The 17286-nt window shown below is 46.8% G+C and overlaps 1 protein-coding gene across 1 annotated transcript in view; it reads right to left on the bottom strand.

Annotated features, from left to right (window-relative positions):
* Positions 1-1944: 1944 nt before the first annotated feature.
* Positions 1945-17286, bottom strand: part of XYLB (xylulokinase) — a 39565-nt gene continuing 24223 nt past the window's right edge. Inside the window, exons 15-19 of the mRNA XM_049766405.1 lie at positions 15280-15376; positions 9612-9670; positions 7245-7332; positions 4618-4712; positions 1945-2236 (exon numbers count right to left, since the gene is read on the bottom strand). Coding sequence (XP_049622362.1) covers positions 2159-2236; positions 4618-4712; positions 7245-7332; positions 9612-9670; positions 15280-15376 — 417 coding nt within the window. The 3' untranslated portion in view covers positions 1945-2158. The remainder of the gene's footprint in view (positions 2237-4617; positions 4713-7244; positions 7333-9611; positions 9671-15279; positions 15377-17286) is intronic.

Genomic DNA, 17286 nt, shown 5'->3' on the forward strand with positions numbered 1-17286 from the left:
GTAACCCCGGAACATTAAACGGGTGTGGCCCCCAAAAAACAAAACAAAATAATAAATAAAAATAAAAAGGAAAGAGAAGGGGCGGAAGAGATAGCACAGTGGTAGGGTGTTTGCCTTGCATGCAGCCGATCTAGGACAGATGGTGATTTGGATCTTAGCATCCCATATGGTCCCCTGAGCCTGCCAGGAGCAATTTCTGAGCAAAGAGCCAAGGGTAACCCCTGAGTGCTGCCAGGTGTGACCCCAAAACCAAAAAATAAAATAAAATAATAAAAAGGAAAGAAGAGAGAGACCAGAGAGATAGCACAGTGGTAGGGCATTTGCCTTGCATGTAGCTGACCTGGGACAGACTCGGGTTCGATTCACAGCATCTCATATGGTCCCCCAAGCCTGCCTCACCAAGTGTGACCCAAAATACACACACACACACACACACACACACACACACACAAAATACCAATGGCCAGAGAGAAAACACAGAGGATGAGGCACAAGCCTTGCAAGATCCCAATCCCCATTCAAACGCTGGAACCACATGCTTTCCTATCGTATCACTGCCAGATGTGGCCCTGGTGGATCCCAATACTTCCAAGCTTGGAGGAACACTGCATCCTTGGGTCCTAGTACTAAACCTGGGCTGTACTAGCTGATCACTGCAGCAGTAGCCCCCTGGCCCCCTAGATCACTTGGAGGCACCATGGAGAAAGTGGGTGGGAGAACAGAGGGATGGTTCCATGTGCTGAGCATAAGAGCCAGCATTTATGATGTACAGGTTTTTCGGTACCAACATGGACCCCAGTACCTATATGGACAACTAGGGGACTAGGAAAGGGGTTATAGTACTGCTCAACATTCTTTGTTTTGCTTTGTTTTGTTTTGTTTTCATTTTTGGGCCACACCCCTCTCAGGGGTTACTCCTGGCTCTGCGCTCAGAAATCGCTCCTGGCAGGCCCGGGGGAACATATAAAATGCTGGGAACCCAACCTGGGTTCGTCTCAGGTCAGCCATGTACAAGGCAAACACCCTACTGCTGTGCTATTGTTCTGACCTGTGCTCAACATTCTTTAATGGTAAAACAGTCCTTCAGAACAAAGATTTATCCTGACTAAAATGTCAACAATGTGGAAGTTGAATAAAAACAAAACCTGTGTTTTGTTTACTTTGCTTAAGGCCCTGGATTTGATCCCTGGCAATATACACATACCTGGAAGAGAACTCAACAGGCTGAGTTCAAGATTTGCATGTGGGGAGATGTGGGTTTGTTTGGTCCCTGGTACTTCATAGTACCTTGAACATCACCAAGAATTACCTCAGTACAGAATCAGGAGTAGCCTAGCACTGCTGGGTGTGACACCGCCCGCCCCCATCCAAAACAAATAAAACAAAACACCCGGACTTGGTCCAACCACCAATCAAAAGGACATAGAGGGAGTGCTGCAATATTCAGTGGTTTGAGAGTTCCTTCAAATAATATAATTCACCAGGAATCAGACAGCCTGAGGTGGGGAGGGTGGCTGCAGCAAAAAATAGAAGCAGAGCCCAAGGGGTGAAATGGGTGAGTGACATCCGATGGGCATGGTAAAATAGAATAAGAGACAGATCCCCAAAGGAAAGCATGAAGGACTGGGTGAGCATGGAAGAGGGTGAGGATGGGAGAGGGGTTGAAGGCTGGAGGGGACAAGAGTGAAAAAAAAGAGTGTAGTAGGGTGGGGAGAAAGACTAAGTGAACTGGATTGATTCAGAAAGAGATAGGAAAAAAAAAAAAAGAAATGTGGAGTTGAGAGAGCTGAACGAGGGCAGAGAGAGCCTTGGAGTAGGTCAGGGTGGGAGAGAGCGCAGGCAGGACAGCCAGGACAGCAGGGCTGCCTCTGGAGAAGGTGCCTCCTCCATGCTGCCCATTGGGGTCCTGCATTAGTTTTCCTTTTTCGTTTGAAAGAGAGGTCACAATTCTCATCCCAGAGATCCGCATCCAACGGTGTGGATCCTGCCTCCTGGCATCAAAGACAGGCCCGGAGAGTTGCCTGCCTGCCAAGGGCTCAGGAATTCCAGCTGCCCATCATGTTCTGAAAGATGTGAGAAGGCAGCTTTCGGGGAGCCAGGCTGAAGGTCTGATGCCAGGAACAGAGAAAGGACCATGCAGCCTCCGGGCCGATGTGCTTCACTGAGGAGACCTTGCAGCCTGCTGCACGATGGCCTGCTCCAGCTTGGCGTAGCGTGGGAGGAGGGCCTCGTACACCTGGTGGGCGGAAAGAAGGAACATTCAGATGCTGGAACGTGGTGCTGTTCATGGTTCTGAAGCTTGCCCGGAAAACTCACCTCGCAGAACGCCAGGACATGAGGACTTAAAGGACTTGTACTCAAGCTTCTCCTAAAAGCCATTCTTTTGTTGTTTTGTTGTTTTGTTTGGGGGCACACCCGGTGACGCTCAGGGGTCACTCCTAGCTCTGCGCTCAGAAGTCGCTCCTGGCTTGGGGGACCATATGGGACGCAAAGCAGGAACCTTACCTCTAGCGCCACCGCCCAGCCCCCCTTTCCCTTTTTTCATCCTTCCTTCCCTCCCTCCTTTCTTTCCTTTTCTTTTCCTTCTCTTTCTTTTTTCTTTCTTTTTTCTTTTCTCTCTTGCTCTCTTTCTTCTCTTTCTCCTTTCTTTATTTCTTTTCTTTTCTGTTTTTTTTTTGTTTTGTTTTGTTTTTGGGTCACACCCAGTAAGGCAAGCACCTTACCTCCATGCTATCTCTCCGGCCCCTATTTCTCTTTTCTTTCTCTTTTCCTTTCTTCTCTCTCTCCCTCTCATACACTTATTTCTCTAAGTAAATTTCTTTCAATACATGTATTTTGTGGGTCAGTGTGATACCACAGCACATAGGGTGTTTGCCTTGCATGTGGCCAACCTGGTTGGATCCCCAGAATCCCACATAGTACCCAGAGCTTGCCAGGAATAATTTCTGAATGCAGAGCCAGGACTAACCCCTGAGTGTCACCAGCTGTGGCCTAAAACAAACAAACAAAACTATTTTGCTTAAAAAAAAAAGAAAGAAAGAAAAAGTTCTAGTACCAGAGTAATAGCACAGCAAGTAGGGCATTGGCCTTGCTGGCATGAGGTCGACCCAGGTTTGATCCCCGACATTCCATACAGTCCTAAAAACCTGCCAGAATTTATGAGTCTAGAATCAGTATAACCTGGGTGTATCCCAAAACAAAACACAACAAAAATTCTGTCTTTCATTTGCTATGACTTTTAATTTTTCTTGGCCAAAAAAACACATTAATTATTGAAAGAAGAAATGCGAGTAGATGCTCAAGTGATGGTTTAAAGTTTTGGAGTTTGTTTTTTGTTTGTTCGTTTGTTTTTTGAGGGTGGGCTACACCCAGATGTGCTCAGAGCTTATTCCTAGCTCTGTGCTCAAATAGCATTCCTAGTGGTGTTTAGGGAACCATAAAGGTGCTGGAGATCAGAGGGCTGCAGGTCAGACAAGTGCCCTATCTACTATACTATCCAGCCTCAGTTTAAAGTATTTTTTCAAATCTAATTAAAAATCTAATTAAAGGGCCTGGAGAGATAGCACAGCGGCGTTTGCCTTGCAAGCAGCCGATCCAGGACCAAAGGTAGTTGGTTCGAATCCCAGTGTCCCATATGGTCCCCCGTGCCTGCCAGGAGCCATTTCTGAGCAGACAGCCAGGAGTGACCTCTGAGCACCGCCGGATGTGGCCCAAAAACCAAAAACCAAAAACAACAACAACAACAAAAATCTAATTAAAAAAACAGCCAGAGAGATAGCTCAGTGGACAAGGCACATATCTTTCATACAAACGACCCAGGTTCTATCCTTGACTTCTCATGCTGGGCACCATGTTCACCACTATTAGGAGCAAATCCCTTCTAACAAAGAGAGCTACAAGTTGCTCTTAAACACTACTCTCCACCAAAAAAAAATGTCAGGTACATCTGAGGGTTAAACCTTTCAGGGGCTGTGCAACTTGGTGAAGTGCAGGGGAGTTTCCAGCACTTCCCAGAGCACACAGGGCAAACTTTAAGGCCTGCAGTCTCAAAATCAGCAAGCTCTCAGGAGCAACCTTCTTTATTCTTGTTTTGTTTTGTTTTGTGACCAAACCAGTGATGCTCAGGGGTTACTCCTGGAGGTGTTCGGGGACCATAGGGGATGCCACGGATCAAACCTGGGCTGGGTGTGTGTGAGGCAAACACCTTACCATCTATACTATATCTCTTCTTTATTCTTTTTTTAACCTTCTTTATTCTGCTGTTTCCATTGTTTTCATTCAGAAATCGCTCCTGGAAGGCTCGGGGGACCATATGGGATGCCGGGGATTGAACTTGGGTCAATCCCAGGTTGGCCCTGTGCAAGGCAAATGTCCTACCACTGTGCTATCACTCTGGCCCCCTCTGCTGTTTCCTTAACAGTCACAAACAGACAAGCAAAAAGAAGGAGTTTCCCTGTAGTTAGTTAGTTAGTTAGTTAGTTAGTTAGCTAGCTAGCTAGCTAGTTAGTTAGTTGAGTAAACCACATCCAAAGAGCCTAGGAAAACTTCGATTTTGGTAAACAAACAGAACCTGTCTTCCTTCGCACAGACACTAGGCACCAGCACTGGTGGTCTCACCTGAGCTGCACTTGGGGCTGGGGTGGCAGCTAATTTGGGAATCGGGGCTAACTTCACCACCTCTGAGAAAGGCACATTGGTTCCCACTGCGAGGCCTACAAGAGAGGGAAAAGTTCATTTTGTTAGATCAGCTCTGGGCAAATAAGGACTGAGCCAGAAATAGCTTGTCTCTCCAGGATTATAAAATGCTCCAAAACTGGACTATGGGGATAGTTACACAACACAGTAAAACCTGCCGCTTGAAAGGGGGGATTTTTTCGTTGTCACTATGGTGCCTCAAGAAGAGGATGAGGGATGCCCATACAGACCTCCTCGCAGGTCTAGTGGACTAGTCTCTAAGGGGACCCAAAGCCTGACCTCTGATAGGAGGGGGCTGACTGACCTGCCTCCCCCCTCCCCACCAGGTTCTACTCTCCCCTTGGCTGCTGCCTCCTTTGGAAAGGGGTGTGCAGGGGCTTTGATTTGAGAGACAAGGCAGGACAGCACCCCCAAGAAATTCTGACAACTGAATGGCACATGAAGGGGACAATGACAAAGGACACATGATGCAGCACGGTGACTGGGTCCCACGTAGCTCTTTGTAGTTATCCCCACACTGGGAAAGTTTTGAACTTTATTTCTCTTTTCTTTTTGTATAAACTGGTGGAGCTGGGATCACAGATAGCAGAGCCACCAGGATTGAACCCCAGGGGCTGGCTCTCATGACCACATGCTTGCAAGACAAGTGTTCCAAGTCCCTATTTATTTCCCCAGGCCAAAAGAAAGCTCTGAACTTGAGCCCTTGGCCTGGTCAAGAGAATATTCTTTCCCTGTGAAAAACAAAGACTGCTGACAGGAAGGCCTCAGAAAATGATTGCCTGCCGAATCCCTCTGAAAAACTTGTCTTTTTACCTATTCCAAACAATAGCTTTCTGGGTTTTTTGTTTGTTTGTTTTGTTTGTTTGTTTTTGTTTTTTTTTGGGTCACACCCGGCGGTACTCAGGGGTTACTCCTGGCTGTCTGTTCAGAAATAGCTCCTAGCAGGCACGGGGACCATATGGGACACCGGGATTCGAACCAATCACCTTTGGTCCTGGATTGACTGCTTGCAAGGCAAACGCCGCTGTGCTATCTCTCCGGGCCCTGTTTGTTTGTTTTGTTTTGGGGCCACACCGGGTGATGCTCAGGGGTTACTCCTGGCTGTGCACTTGGAAATTGCTCATGGCAGGCTGGGGGACCTTAGGGATGTCGGGAATCGAACCTGGGTCTGTCCTGAGTTAGCTACATGCAAGGCAAACGCCCTACCACTGTGCTATTGCTCTGGACCCCAAACAACAGCTTTCTAAGGTGAATTTAGAACGAGACAGATTGTGGGGAGTTTTCAAAGCAGAAAGAAAAAAACTCATGGGGAAGAGGAACCAGAAGCCAATATAGGGCCAGAGAGATAGCACAGTGGTAAGGTATTTGCCTTGCACACTGCCAACCCGGGTTGGACTGGGTTGGACCCGGGTTTGATTCCTGGCATCCCATATGGTCCCCTGAGACTGCCAGGAGTGATTTCTGAGTACTAAGCCAGGAGTAACTCCTGAGTACCCCTGAGTTTTGGGGTGTGGCCCAAAAACAAAACAAAACAAAACCAAAAAAAATAAAGCCAATGCAATCTAAAGTTTCATCAAGGACAACAACAACAACAAAAAGATTTGGAAATAAACTGCCCAAGGATCACAGCAAGAGAAAACTGACATAAAAGAGTGAAGCAGGCAGGGTGGAGGAAGAGGAATAAATAAGAGGCACAATACTAAGAGAAGGACCTGGAATGAGGCCACTTTCCAAGTTGACAGCAAAGCATACATTCAATATTTAAGATCAAAAGAAACGTGCAAAGAATAGAGCCACCAGAGGGACCAGGTGAGGTCCAGGTAGGGCGGGTGACCAGAGACCAGGACAGAGGGAGGCCTTGCAGACAGACCTGACTCCCATCAGCACCACCTCTGATGGCAGAGACAAACCTGTGGAAGAGCAGGGTTTTGTTTTGTTTTTGTTTTTAGGTTTGTTTTTTTTTTTTTTTTGAGTACAAAATGATTTTCTGTTTATTTGGTTAGTTGGGTTTTTTGTTTTGTTTTGTTTTGTTTTTGTTTTCGTTGTTTTAACAGGCTTCCAACATGGCCTTGTCCATGAGAGCTGTACAAGGTGCTGGGTTGCTGGGGCTGGAAGACTTCTCTTGGTCTCTATCCTGTGCTTGCCAAAAAACAAAGACAAAAACAAAAACAAAAAACATCCTCTAGATTTCATTCCCCCATTTCAGTCCACTGGTTGCATTTATATGTGCATTTCCTTTAGCTCACCAGTGGTTTTCAAAGTGGTGAAAACCTGGCAAACCAGCACATGGACTACTTGCTGACAATCACGAGTTCAGATCCATGCCTGGTTGCCCTCAGCTTCTCTGTCATTTCCCTGTGCTCTTGTGTGGGAGTACATTCTAATGAGAACCATTTGGTGACAATCCCCTCTGCCTCTCCCACTTTAAGTAGAAAGGTTAGACTTGGTTCTCGGTGCTGAGAGGCAGGAAGCTAAGGTTCTGCCATGGACCCCTTGTACCCTCATCAGCCCAACTGGTGCCCCAAGGCAGCTGTGTCCCACCAACCTACCGTGGAATGCCTGGTACGCAGAACCCACGCAGGCTGAGTTGGCAGTGTCCATGGTGTACACAGGGGCGCCAAACACATCTGCTAGCACCTAGGAAGGACACAGGAGGCTCAGCAGGGCTGAGTGGTTCCCCCAGAGCAGGGGTCTCAAACTCAATTTACCTGGGGGCCGCAGGAGGCAAAGTCGGGGTGAGGCAGGGCCGCATAAGGGATTTTGCTTACCGTATTTGCAATAAAAAAATCGCATTAGTCAAAAAAAATCGCAATAAATCGCATTAAATATTTGCATACTCCGAACGGAACTGCTTGGGGTATGCGAATGTTTAATGCAATTTTTTTCTTACTAATGCGATTTTTTTTTTTTTTTTTTTGGTTTTTGGGCCACACCCGGTAACGCTCAGGGGTTACTCCTGGCTATGTGCTCAGAAGTTGCTCCTGGCTTGGGGGACCATATGGGACACCGGGGGATCGAACCGCGGTCCGTCCAAGGCTAGCGCAGGCAAGGCAGGCGCACCTTACCTTTAGCGCCACTGCCCGGCCCCACTAATGCGATTTTTATTGCGATTATTCAGTAAGCGAATAATCGCAAATACTGCGATATTTGAAGGCCGGCCACGGGCCACAAAATGTACGGAGGGCCGCAAATGGCCCGCGGGCCGAGTTTGAGACCCCTGCCCTAGAGGAAGCACAGACACTGGCAATGCATTGGCCAGGTTTTCTTTCCTCCTGTCTTCTGTTTTCTGTTCTGCTTCTATTTTAGGGATAATTCACTTGACGAAGCCACCCTGGTGATGACAGGGGACAGGAGGGCCTGGGGGATATTTTAAGAGGATGTTCAGGGCTTTCCAGACCCTTCCTGCAGTGCTGAATCATTTCCTCGACGACCAGTTGAAAGATTTACAGAGTGCCAAGCCAAGGTGGGTATCAGACCAACATTAACAAGCCCAAACAGGGCTGGGGATGGTTTGTAGAGTAGGAGCAAAAACATTGGGTTTGAGGTCTGGCACTGCATGGCCTCCTAGGGGTACTCCTCCCCTCACTCCACTAAAAACAAATTCAAATAAACCAAAATAGATAAGGACTTACTTTTAGGGATAAAAAGAAAGTGTTCCATTTCCAGGCCACGAGAAAGAAAGGCATGAAGGTAAGATGGAAAGCCTGACTTGGAAAGGTCCAGCAGGACATCGATATTTCAATGGATGCTCATGTGAATTCCCCCCACTGGGTCATCCCTGAAGCCAGATACTGACCCAAGAAGTGTCAATTGAGCATTCCTAACCCTGGGACAGGACTGTTACTTCTCCCCAGGGTGTTAGTTGACCCCTGGCCCCCAAAGTGGACTCAAGTGTATGGTATCCAGGGCTTCTGATGGCGCAGAGCAGCAGCTAAAAATAATCCTAACCTCCTCGTTATCTTTCCTTCTCTGCCTTCCCTGGCTCCCTCACTTCCTCTCTCAGGGAACAGCCTTCAACAGAGCACTTAGGAAGAAGTACATTTCTGGAGTTCTGCTTTTACAGAATTTGAGCAGTGGACAGGAATATTACAGCTTTAACAGCTGAAATAGTTACTCAAAGGGATGGCCACTTGGGCTATGTCCAAAACAAACTCAGGATACCCCCAAAACACTGGTAGCCTCAAGACAAGAAGGTTGGATTGTCCAACAACGGCAGGTTCATGGCACACCTGGTTACTTTTTTTTTCTTTTTTTTGGGGGGGGGGTCACACCCAGCAGCGCTCAGGGGTTACTCCTAGTTCTATGCTCAGAAATTGCTCCTGGCAGGCTCAGGGGACCATAAGGGATGTTGGGATTCAAACCACCAACCTGCATGAAAGGCAAACACCTTACCTCCATGCTATCTCTCCGGCCCCTCTTTTTTCCTTCTTTTTTTTTTGTTTTTTTTTTTTTGGGGGGTCACACCTGGCTGCGCTCAGGGGTTACTCCTGGCTCTACGCTCAGAAATCACTCCTGGTAGGCTTAGGGAACCATATGGGATGCCGGGATTCGAGCCACTGTCCTTCTGCATGCAAGGCAAATGCACTACCTCCATGCTATCTCTCCGGACCCCTACTTTTTTTTCTAGATAAAGGAAATGCAGGACAGTGACAAATCTGGCCACTGCCATGTTAGACAAATGGCTGGGAGAATCAGAGATATCTCCATGCTTAGGGAAAGTCTCTGAAGGAAAAGAAGAATAACTGCCAGTGGGCAGAAGGGAGTGATGTGGAAGGATGGCACTCTTCTCTTCCTGAGTGTAGACAGAACTTGCTTCCCACATGAGCTGGTTACCAGTGGGGAATGGAGGGAAAAAAGGCATCGCTGCGTAAGTGGGGAACAAGGTGGGGCGATTTACCTGAGCAGAGGTGACTTACCTGGAGGATGTCCCTGTTGTGAGAGGCACCCCCAGTGGCCAGTATCTTTGTTTTGGGCACTGGGAGGGAAAAAAAGGAAACAAATAAAAAAAATATGAGTGGGTTGGAGTGATAGCACAGAGTTAGAGCATTTGCCTTGCAGGTGGCTAACCCAGGACAGACGGAGGTTCAATCCCCCGGCATCCTATATGGTCCCCCAAAGCCAGGAGCGACTTCTGAATGCATATCCAGGAGTAACCCCTGAGAATCACTGAGGTGTGGCTCAAAAACCAAAAAAAAAATCATGAGAATGACAATTCCAACAGGCAGGAGGACTGCTTTCTAGAGTCCTTCAGCCACCAAGGGGCTATACTGGGTCAACACCAGCCCCTGTACCACACCTACTGAGGGACAGAACTAAAGGGGGCACTGTCTATGAAGTCTGTTGTTGTGAGGTCACTGCTCACAGTTTTACAGTTTTCTTACATATCTCTTACAAGCTAAGACTAAGACTGATATGCAAGGCCTCCCAATGAGCCAAGATAGAAGGGACCACCTCCTCTTCATCAAGGGTCACGGGTATAAAATTTACTGCAACATAATTTACCAACATAATTATCTCCACCCTCTCATCTCCTTAATTTTGTTTTTGAGGTAATTGGTTTGTCTTTATTTTTCTGTCTATTCACCAATTTTTGTTTTGTTTTGTTTTGGGGCCACACTCAACAGAGCTCAGGGGTTACTCCTAGCTCTATGCTCAGAAATCACTCCTGACAGGCTTGGGGGATTATATGGGATGCCAGGGATCGAACCTAGGTCTGTCCCAAGTAGACCACATGCAAAGTAAATGCCCTACTGCTGTGCTATCACTCCAGCCCCTATTCACCTTTTTGTTTCATTGTTTGTTTGTTTGGGGACACAGCCAGTGACTCTCAGGGGTTACTTCTGTCTCTGCACTCAGAAATCGCTCCTGGCAGCACAGGGGACCATATCTAAGATGCCAGATTTCAAACCACCATCCGTCCTGGATCGGCTGCATGCAAGGCAAACACTCTACCACTGTCCTATCTCTCCAAACCAGTATTCACCAATTTTATATCTTTCTACATATTGCTACTTCTTATCTTTTTCCTTCTGATTTATTTTGCTTCATGTAGTTCCCTTTTACTATTTTCCTTTTGCTGTGAATGGCAATTAGCATGAACACTCTGGAACTAGAAAATGGAAGGGAAGAAAGGAGAGAAGGAGGACATAAGATCTTCTAAAAGAACAAAATTAGAAAATGGGAAAGAAAACTCCTCATTTTAGGGGGCTGGAGTACAGTGGGAAGGGAGCTTGCCTTCTACACGGTTGACCTGGATTCAATTCCTAGCACCTATATGGTCCCCCACGCAGTAATTCCTTGATGAGGAGCCAAGAGATTCTTGGCTAGGTATAGCCCCAAAACAAAACAAATCCACCAAAATCTATACATTTAATATCAATGATAACATTGTATTTATTTAGTGGTTTGGGAGGTCATACAATACATAGCTGTGCTCAGGGCTTACTCCTGGCTCTGTGCTCAGGGAACTATACTGCAGTGCTGGGGATTGAACTAGGATCAACAAATGCCTTAACTATATCTCTGGTCTAATATGTTGACATTTTATTATTATTTTTTTAATATGTTGACATTTTAAAGGTAAAGGTACTTGAAAAAGAAGGAGGCCATTTAGGCTCAGGTGCCAAGTATGGAAAGGCTTCCCAGGGCTTGGAGGGCACTGTAAGTCAGTGGGTAAGACTGAGCCATGGCTCATTTGACTGGCAAAAATGGAATACTACATTACCCCAGTCATGACAAGTTCTAGAAATGGAATCTGCCTTCAGGTTAGCAGTCTACTACCAAGTCCTATCATGAGAAACAGAGATAAAGTAGAGAAAAGGCACACAAGGACATTAGAAGATCACTCACTGCAGTGTTGTTACAAATTCTGAGCTAGAAAGAATAACTGTGTTCCAGAGAAAACAAAATAAAGAAACTATGATAGGATCCTGGGATGAAAAACTATTCTACAGTCAGTTTACACTATCAGCTTAATACTAAGTTCAATGATATATTCATAAATAACACTGAGTTGAAAAAAAAAAAAGCAAGTCCCAGAGATAGCACAGCGGTAAGGTGTTTGCCTTGCAAGCAGCCAACCCAGAGGCTGGAGAGATAGCATGGAGGTAAGACGTTTGCCTTGCATGCAGAAGGACGGTGGTTCGAATCCCGGCATTCCATATGGTCTCCTGAGCCTGCCAGGAGCGATTTCTGAGCAGAGAGTCAGAAGTAACCCCTGAGCACCGCTGGGTGTGGCCCAAAAACCAAAAAATTAAAAATAAATTTAAATAAAAGCAAATCCCAGAAGATCATATACAGTACAAATCCATGCCATCAGGACATTCAAAAGCAGACAAAGCAAGCCATGTACATTGAGGGATGCATGCATAGTTGGCAAAATCAAAAAGAGTTCCTGAAGAACGGCAACACAAAAAATCAGGCTAGAAATGATCTCTGGGCAGAACTGGAGAGACAGCAAAGCTGTAAGGAAAGACCTGGGTTCAATTCCTGGCATCCCATATGTTCCCCTTAAGCCTGCTAGGAGCAATTTCTGAGCGCAGAGCCAGGAGTAACCCCCGACCGCTGCCAGGTGTGGCTCAAAAATCAAAATAAATAAGTAAATAAAAATAAAAAAATAAAAAGCACCCCTGGTAAACTTAAGAGACTATATGGGATATGAGAATCAAACCTGGGTCATGCATGAGCAAGACAAACACCTAGCCACTGTATTATTGCTCCATCCCCAAAGCTTGAAAGATTTCCACCCACTACACATGCCCTCATGCCATAAACCTGAACACCCACATCCTTCAGAGGTCCCTTCCTGTCGACTCCTGTGAGGTGACAGCTAACCTTCCTAATGTGCAACAATGGCAAACACTTTGGTTGGGTTTGGGATATACTGCCCACAGCAGCCTGCCACATACAGGGTTTGTTTTACTTGCAGTTATGTGCATGAGATTTCTCTGGTCTGCTGGCTGCAGTTGAAGCTGGTTCACCTTCATGTCTGGGCAGTTACCACGTTGCCTAAATTATGCCACGAAATGCTGAGCCTGTGTATTCAAAACCAGTGCTGTGTGGTAGTTCCCAGGAGGTGCTTAGCACGGAGTCGCATGGATCTAGAGATCATGTGACGACTTCTATTGTGTTCCCTGAAAAGGGAGACTGTTGGGTAAGTGCAGACACAACTTTGGAAGATGCTGCTGAACAGGTTTGTAAAAAAAAAAAAAAAGTTTAGCTAGTGCTTGTTTTTATAGCTTTCTTTTATTTAGTTGGATCAAGGACATTAAGCCAGGACATGTGGCCAGGGAGTCCATATTTTGTTTGAGAGATTTCTGAGTTCCACACCCCTCTCCCATCACTGCAAGTTCCCTGTGCAAAGAGTAAACCTCAAAAATCATCCTATGGGACCCAGAAACTTAATCAAAACAAAGCAGCTACTACACAGAACTTGGGCTGTGCATACAAATGTCACAGAAACATGCCTCAAGCATTTTCTACCTTCTCTGTTTGTTTTGCTTGTTTTTGTTTGTTAAACCACACCCTGGCTCTACACGCAAGAAAAACTACTGGGGCCAGAGTGGTGGCACAGAGTATAAGGTGTCTGCCTTGTGCATGCTAGCCTAGGAAGGACAGTGGTTCAATCCCCCAGCGTCCCATATGGTCCCCCAAGCCAGGAGAGATTTCTGAGTGCATAGCCAGGAGTAACTCTTGGAGGACCATGGGGATGCTGGAGATTGAACCTGGCCAGCCACATATGAAGTAAATGCCCTACCCACTGTACTCTGACTCCAGCTCCTCTAAACCTACAAATCACCCTTCCACACACACCCCAGCACACTGACTTAATACACCCAATTAGGGAAGCTCACAGACTCTCTAACTCTCATTCTGTGGTTCAAATTCTCAAACCCCTGGTCCTGCCCTCTCCATTTGCAGCTTTTCCATTCTGAATGTAGTTCTCCTTGCCTGCTCTTCACTCTCCAAGCTGAAACACCCAGGATGGCAATCACCTGCCTTCAGCAGATGGGGCCTGGCTAGACTAGAAGGCCACATTCCGCGATAACCCCAGCCCTTGCCCATCTGTATAGCCCTTGTTTTTAAGTCCAACATTTATCCAGCCTACAAGTTTTCGTATTCTTCACACCATAAGATGCACTTTTTCTCCCTCAAAAGATGGGGATAAATGTCTGTGCATCTTATGGAGCAAATGCCGCCTGGAGCTGAGGCCTGAGTCAGTGGGGAGAGCAGAGACTAACCCCTGGACATCCGCAGTGTGATGCCCCTTTATTGCACAGACAGATCACAGCCCGAGTGATCAAGCTAAACACTTTCACCGTCACATATAGAGCTTTCTTTAAGACTATTTGATCGCTATTGCGACATTTATTTATTTATTTAGGTTTTGGAGTCACACCCGGCAGTGCTTAGGGGTTACTCCTGGCTCTACGCTCAGAAATGGCTCCTGGCAGGCTCGGGGGACCATATGGAATGCCGGGATTTGAACCACCAACCTTCTGCATGCAAGGCAAATGCCCTACTCCATGCTATCTCTCCGGCCCCTATTTTTTTATATTAATGAAAAAGTATTTTTAAAATGTTTTTTCTTTTTTTAAATTCTTTTTAATTTTTTTGTTTTTGGGTCACACCCTACAGCACTCAGGGGTTCCACCTGGCTCTATGCTCAGAAATCGCTCCTGGCAGGCTCAGGGGACCATATGAGATGCCAGGGTTTGAAACACCGACCTTTATCTTCATGCTATCTCTCCAGCCCCATTTTTTTTTTAATTTAGGTAAATGTGTTTAACCAGCTGTGGACCAGAACGCGGCCCACCCAGGACTGATGGTGGTTCAATTCCCGGCATCCCATATGGTCCCCTGAGCCTGCCAGGAGCAATTTCTGAGTGCAGAGCCAGGAGTAACCCCTGAACAATGCTGGGTGTGACCCAAAAACCAAAATAAAAGAAAAAAGTAGATATACTTTGGCCTCACAGGCTGGTTGTTCCCAACCCCCGTCTCCTGACAGCATTTCTTGTTGCACCATTTGCTTTAGAATATTTTTCTCGGGCCCGGATAGCACAGCGGCGTTTGCCTTGCAAGGAGCCGATCCAGGACCAAAGGTGGTTGGTTCGAATCCCGGTGTCCCATATGGTCCCCCGTGCCTGCCAGGAGCTATTTCTGAGCAGACAGCCAGGAGGAACCCCTGAGCATCGCTGGGTGTGGCCCAAAAACCAAAAAAAAATATTTTTCTCTTGTTTTCCCCATCTAAAAACTATGTGCATCTTATGGTCAGGTGCGTCTTATAGAGTGAAAAATACAGTAGATTCAGAGCTACAGAAAGTTCTCCAAGTCGTCTAGCTCCTAGGCTGGAAACCAGGCTTTTGGAAATGATAGAACAGTGAAGCGGAGAGTGCCTCTAGTGGAAGTCAGCATTGTGGGTGAGAGGAGACCCAGGGCCTCATAAGCACAAGGATGGGGACCAGACTCCATCCCCTGCTTCCTGACTCCCCATCGAGGAGTCCTGGCCTGAAGACCAAGAAGGGTCTCACCTCCTCAGGGACCCTGGCCCCCATCCCCAAACCTGGCCGCAGCAGCTTCACTTACGGACTTGATAGCCCAGGCCCTCAGCGTGGATCCTCTTGGCCATGAACTGTCCTTCAATCAGGGCTCGAATCTCCACCTCCCTGGGGAAGGCCAAGACCTATTTCCAGGGGAAGGGTGCAGAATGACGCTCTCGTGGTGCACACAGGGAGTGCAAGGGTGTGTGGGCGAGTCGTGCACGTGAGGACGTGTAAGTGCAAATTGTATGTGCGTGTACATGTGGGTGTGAATATGCATGTGCATGCGAAACATCAAGGTGAGCGCACCTGGGCATGCAAGTGTGTGTCTAAATATGCATGATCGCACAAGCAAATGTGTATGTTTGTAAGCGTGTACACTTATGTGTGTGCGTGTATAACGCACCCACGTCTGTGCTGTTTTTAAAAAACAATAGTTCAGATTTGTCTCATTGACTAAGGCCTCTGTGGAAGCTCAGGGATTCTGCGATCACTAACTTTACCTGCCACCCACGCAGACACAGTCAAGTCCAATGGGAGAACCATCTGAAGAGGGGTTACCAGATAGCTTCTTTTTGTTTGGTTGGTTTGGTTTTATTTTTGTTTATGTTTGTGTGTTTTTTGGTTTGTTTGTTTGTTTGTTTTTGGGAGGCCATATCCAGCAATGCTCAGGGGTTGCTCTTGGCTCTGCACTCAGAAATTGCTTCTGACAGCTTCAGAGGACTATATGGGATGCTGGAGATCAAACCCCAGTCTGTCCCAGGTTGGCCATTTGCAAAGCAAACGACCTACTGCTATGCTATTGCTCAGGCCCTCAGATAGCTTCTTTTTTTGTTTTGTTTTGTTTTGTTTTGTTTTGTATTGTTTTGTTTTGGGGTCACACCCGGCGGTGGTCAGGGGTTCCTCCTGGCCCTGTGCTCAGAAATCACTCTTGGCAGGCACAGGGGACCATATGGGATTCGAAGCACTGTCTGTTCTGGATTGGCTGCGTGCAAGGCAAACACCCTACCGCTGTACTATCTCTCCGGCCCCTCAGATAGCTTCTTTTTAAGGATTCAATTTCTGCTTCTACCATTCAGGTGATTTCAAATACATTAGTTGTCTTTGTTTCGTTCTGTGGCCTAAACAGGCCACTCCCCCAGCAGTGCTCAGGGCTTACTCCTGGGCTTTATGCTTAGGAATCACTCCAGGCTGAGTTTAGCAGACCATATGGGGTGCCAGGGATTAGATTTGGGTCTGCTGCATACAAGGCAATCATCTTACCCACTGCATCTCTTCAGCCCCAAATAAGCTTTTTCTGGGGGGGGGGTTAGAGAGATAATATAGGTAGTAAAGCGCTTATCTTGCATACAGCCAACCAGTAGTGAACCCCATGTATAGTTCCCAGGTACCACTATGAGTGAGTTCTAGGTGCAGTCAGAAGTAATAACCTAAGCATCACTAGTTTGACCCCCCAACCCCCCCCAATTATATATATATATTGGTTTCTGGGCCACACCCAGTGGCACTCAGGAGGTTACTCTTGGCTCTTACACTCAGAAATTACTCCTGGTAGGTTCTGTGGACCAAATGGGATGCTGGGTATTGAACCCAGGTCAGCCGAGTGTAAGGCCCTATCTGCTATGCTATCACTCCCGCTCCCCCAAAATAATGTTTCTAAGTCAAAAACCCTGGGCCTGAGCTTTTTTTCCTCACCCAAGTCCTCATGACGTGGGTACATTATTTCATCTCTCTGGACTTCCATTTCTCCATCCATACAGTGGACACTGATACCTACTTTGCATTTAAGAAATGAGGCAGGGGCAGCTGGTGCCAGCTCAGTGTTTGAAACTAAGCAGCATTCAAGTCATTAACACATGAACTGGGATCTTCCAGGGGAAAAAACTCAGGCTGTGGAGCAATGTAGATTCTGGGGAGTGAGAGACTCATGCAATCCTGCTCCATGGAGGCCACAAGGACACTTGGAACTCCCCCAATAAGAAGGCAGATGTCCCTGGTACTGAGAATTCCCTTGTTTGTAGCATGCACCCTGAAAAATTTGCTTTCACTGTTG

This window comes from Suncus etruscus, chromosome 20 (genome assembly GCF_024139225.1).
Source record: "Suncus etruscus isolate mSunEtr1 chromosome 20, mSunEtr1.pri.cur, whole genome shotgun sequence".
NCBI lineage: Eukaryota > Metazoa > Chordata > Mammalia > Eulipotyphla > Soricidae > Suncus > Suncus etruscus.